Source organism: Penaeus monodon, chromosome 23 (assembly GCF_015228065.2).
Source record: "Penaeus monodon isolate SGIC_2016 chromosome 23, NSTDA_Pmon_1, whole genome shotgun sequence".
In the NCBI taxonomy this organism is placed as follows: domain Eukaryota; kingdom Metazoa; phylum Arthropoda; class Malacostraca; order Decapoda; family Penaeidae; genus Penaeus; species Penaeus monodon.
The window spans coordinates 41,436,212-41,437,140 of NC_051408.1; the positions used below are offsets into that span (position 1 = coordinate 41,436,212).

General features: G+C 50.3%; 1 protein-coding gene across 1 annotated transcript in view; it reads left to right on the plus strand.

The window, feature by feature from the left end:
* Window positions 1–929, plus strand: part of LOC119588312 (junctophilin-1-like) — a gene marked incomplete in the record, with an annotated part of 23,032 nt that overhangs the window by 11,254 nt on the left and 10,849 nt on the right. Inside the window, 1 exon segment of the mRNA XM_037937003.1 lies at window positions 601–776. Within this exon segment, the coding sequence (XP_037792931.1) occupies window positions 601–776 (176 nt within the window).

Here is a 929-nt window from a genome sequence, read left to right on the forward strand (position 1 = left end):
TCGTTCTAAATAAAGGAATAAAAAACATTGACAAATGCAAATAGAAAGAAAACAATCTGTGCATAGATAAATTATAATAAAGTCACAAGAGGAATTTAGGAAGGAATGAAGGCACAAAAGAAAAACTAAAATAATGTAAAAATATATTCTCTCTTCTCTCCTCTTATTCCTCTTTCTCTTACCCTCTCCCCCATTCCTTCCTTTCCTCCTCCTCCCCTTTCCTCCCCTCTTCCACCCACCCTACCTATCTCCCTCCCCTTTCTCCTCTCCCTCTCCTTTCTCTCCTCTCATTCTCCCCTCATTCTCCCCTCTTCTTCCTTCATTCTCCTCTCTTCTCTCCTCTTCTCCCTTCATTCTCCCCTTTTCTCTCCCTTCATCTTCTCCTCTTCTATCCCTCCCCTCATCCTTCCTTCTTCCTTTCCTTTCTCTCCTCTCATCCTCCCTTCTTCTCTCTTCCTCTCCTCATCCTCCCCCTCTTCTTCCCTCATTCTCCTCTCTTCTCCCCTCATCCTCCCCACATCCTCCTCTATTCCTTCCCCTCTTCTCCCCACATCCTCATCCCTTCCTCCCCTCTTCTCCCCCCACTTCCCCTCACCACAGGACGGCACCAAGGAAGAGGGGAAATACAAGAACAACGTCCTCATCACATCCAACAAGAAGAAACATGTTTTCCTCATTCGCTCCGCCAAGTTTCGCGAGCGGATCGAGGCAGCGGTGGCGGCCGCGCAGAAGGCAGCCAAGATCGCCATGCAGAAGGAGGATATCGCTATCTCTCGGTGAGGATTGGGGGAGGGGGATTGGGGGAGGGGGATTGGGGAGGGGGATTGGGGGAGGATTGGGGAGGGGGGTTGGGGAGGGGTTGGGGATGAGGCATAGGAAGAGGAAGAGGCAGATAAGATCGCCATGCAGAAAGAGGATATCGCTATCTC